General features: G+C 51.9%; 1 protein-coding gene across 1 annotated transcript; it reads right to left on the bottom strand.

Moving 5' to 3' along the window:
* Positions 1–340: 340 nt before the first annotated feature.
* Positions 341–2,965, bottom strand: slitrk4 (SLIT and NTRK-like family, member 4). The gene has a single exon (XM_071910819.1). It carries the CDS (start codon positions 2,927–2,929, stop codon positions 341–343), a length of 2,589 nt encoding a protein of 862 aa, XP_071766920.1. The 5' UTR covers positions 2,930–2,965.
* Positions 2,966–3,276: the final 311 nt, after the last annotated feature.

Below are 3,276 nucleotides of genomic sequence, written 5' to 3'. Positions count from 1 at the left end.
ACGCTGATTCTAGTAATAGCTTTGTAGTGTGGAGCCATTTTGTCCATCTCTGCATTGGTCATTAAGGATTTCCAGAAGGCACTTTTTGCTCTGTGTGTGTATGTGTGTGTTTGTGTTTATGTGTGTGTGTGCGTGGCTAGAAGGAGACAGATAAAGAGCGAGATGGGGGGGAATGAATGGTGTGTGTGTGGCTAGAGGGGGAGAGAGAAAGAGGAAGAGAGAGAGAGAGGGTGAGAGAGAGAAAGGGAGATGTGTTTGGCTGTCTGTATATGTGTGTCTGACTTTCTGTGTGTGTGTGTGTGTGTGTGTAATCAATGCACTAAATCAAACACAACAATCCCTACATTTTACTCAGTGCAGTCTGCTCCTCGAGCACCTGCAGGTAATCAGGCGTTCCTTGGAGCTTGGCTTTCAGCTCGTAATACTCACTTTTCCTTTGCTCCACCACGATCTTACTATGGTTCCCACCTATCAGCGACTTCTTCATCTTTTTATCCATCGGTTTCTCCGGGTAGCGGATTTCAAACCCGCCCATCCCTATACTGTTGAAATCTCTTTTGCTGTCGAGGAAGTTCTGGATGAACATGTTGGACTCGCGGCCCGGCAGGAACTCCTCCAGCTCGTCGATGGTGCTGAGGCGCTTGTTGCGCTCCAGCGTGGCGAGTGAGTCTTTATCCTTGTCGGCGCTGTTCCGGAGGATGATCTTCTGCCGCTGCGAGTCGGCGAACTTGAACCCGGCGTCCGCGTCCGACGAGCGCCCGATTCCGCAGGTGTGGCTCTTGCCGATGTGCTCGATGGTCTGGGGGATGAACGTCTCGCCGCCCAAGTCGTCCCCCGGGACGGAGCCTTTTTTGCCCGACTTGTGGCTGTGGCGGCGGAGCTGCAGCGACATGGAGCCGCACTCCTGGCTCCCCAGCCCCTCCTGCCGCCCCACCGGCTTTTTATTCCGCCTCAGGACGAAGACGAGAAGGCAGAAGGCCACGAACACAGTGAGGATAAGGACCACGAGGATGCTGAGGATCATGATGGAGAGAGGCACGGGGCCTCCGGGTGGGGCTTTGCCAACTCCGGCCGGTGACACCGAGGTCAAAACCGGGGTGGCGCTCGTGATAATAAACGGGGGCCTGGCAATGAGCTTAGGACAGAGGATCTCATTTTTCAGGAGGCGCAGCTCAATGTTGGAGAACTGCACAGGGGAGGCGCATTTCACCTCCTTGGCAGCCACTCCATCACTTAGCTTCTCTAGCCAGAGTTTGAGGGCGACCAGATCGCAGGAGCACTCCCACGGGTTCCCCTCTAGGTCTATCTGGGTCAATGACCGCAGCTGGTCCAAGACACCGCTCACTGGCAGGGTCATGAAGTGGTTGTTTTTCAGATTCAGTCTGGCCAAGGAGACGCCCGCAAATATGTAGGCGGGGAGACTCCGCAGCACGTTGTTGTTGAGATACAGGAGCTGCAGGTTAGGCATGGAGTCAAACGTGCCCGCTAAAATCTCCTTGATGACATTGTATTCCAAATATAGGTACTGCAGGTTCGTGAGGCCCAAAAACATCTCTGGGTGTAATTGTTCGAGCTGGTTGCCGTTTAAATACAGTCTTCTCAGGTTGGTGAGGTTAGCAAACACGCCTTTCTGGACTGTGACAATTTGATTGCTGCCCAGGTGTAGCAAATCTAGGCCCTCGAAACCTTGGAAATCAGCCGGGCTTATGTCGCGGATGTAATTCCCGCTCAGGTGGAGTTTCTTGGCATTTGGGGGTTTGGGGATGAGATCGGCTATATTCTTAATGTTCCTCTCCTGGCAGCTGACGCTAATGCCAAAGTCGGAGGGGTGGGCTTTACAAGTGCAGGGCTGCGGACACGACAGCGGCGGGGTCCGTGTCTGAAAGGAGACAATCTGACTATTTCTACCAAAGGGGGGTAAACCGGCCACAATGCCGTTACCGTATATCTTAGACGGGTCGGTGGTTTTTGCCGTTTTCGTGACGACGGGGGCCACAGTGGTTGGGGACATGTTGGAAGGCGACTGCCCATTTTCAGGCTGCGCGGGCGGCATCCTCACATCAAAGTCACTCCCTGTTCCCAAGGGACAAAGCTCCTGTTTGTTGGTTTCTTTCAGGAGCCGCCCATACAAGTCACTCGGTGTTTCGCAGATGGCCTCGCCGATAAAAATATTATAGGGCATGTTTTCAAGCCACGCCTTGAGCGGCGCCAAGTCACAGGTACAATTCCACGGGTTGTCGTCCAACTGCAGCTCCACAATGCGCCCTATGTGCTCCAGAACCCCTAAATAAGGAAGCTTCTGGATCCGGTTCCCCCTTATATCCAGGTGCGTGAGCGAGGCAAAGCGGAATATGTTGTCCGGAAGTGCCTGTACGAGGTTATCGTTCAGGATGAGCACTTTTAGCTTGTGCAGCTTGTTGAACGCTCCCTTCTCAATGTATTTTATCAAGTTGTAGTCAGCCTGAAGGTACTCCAAGTTTTCTATCCCTTGAAACGTGTCCGCTCTAAGCACCTTCAACTCATTATTGTTGAGGTGCAGCTGTTTCAACGCGCTCAGCCCCACAAATGCTCCACCTTCAATGTTCTGCAGTTTATTGTTCCCCAGCTGCAGCGAGACGGCGTGGGTGAAGTTGAGGAAAGAGTTGGGGTAGAGTATGATTAAGAGGTTGTTCTGGAAGTTCAGATGGTACAAAGACGAGGCCGGCGGGATGAGCTGCGTGGGCCGATAGACGGTGATCTTCTCGCAGTTGACGTACAGCACGTTCTCCACCGACATGCAGGAGCAGGCGCTGCAGGTCTCCGCCGTCAAGTCCGAGAAGGAAGGGTCTGCCATCGGGTAGCCGTCCGACGAGGAGGAGGAGGAGAGGGAGGAGGAGAGGGAGCCGGAGATGGAAGAAGAAAAGGCTGCCAGCAGGAGTACGAGCAGCATCTCGCCGGTTAGAAATCCTCCCCCAGAAAACCATTTAGTAACCTTGGGGGGAAAAAAAGAGACAGATGCATGCACAAACATACACACACGCATACACAAAAGCAAACATATGCGCAAACAAGCGCAGAGATGCACACACACACACACACACATACACACAGACAAGGCAAACCATCAAAACCCATATTTGATATGTATTATAGTATAATTCAAATATTAAATCCCATCTGGCACCTTTTTTCTTAGAGTAATTTACTCATATCTCATACTCTATCTTTTTACTGTTTAACACACACAAGATCATATGCAAATAAGCACGCTCATGTTATACATTTGTAATTATTGCA

This window comes from Centroberyx gerrardi, chromosome 16 (assembly GCF_048128805.1).
Source record: "Centroberyx gerrardi isolate f3 chromosome 16, fCenGer3.hap1.cur.20231027, whole genome shotgun sequence".
Taxonomy (NCBI): Eukaryota; Metazoa; Chordata; class Actinopteri; order Beryciformes; family Berycidae; genus Centroberyx; species Centroberyx gerrardi.
Note: the sequence above shows the minus strand (reverse complement) of the source record. Positions and strands in the feature narration are given on the sequence as shown.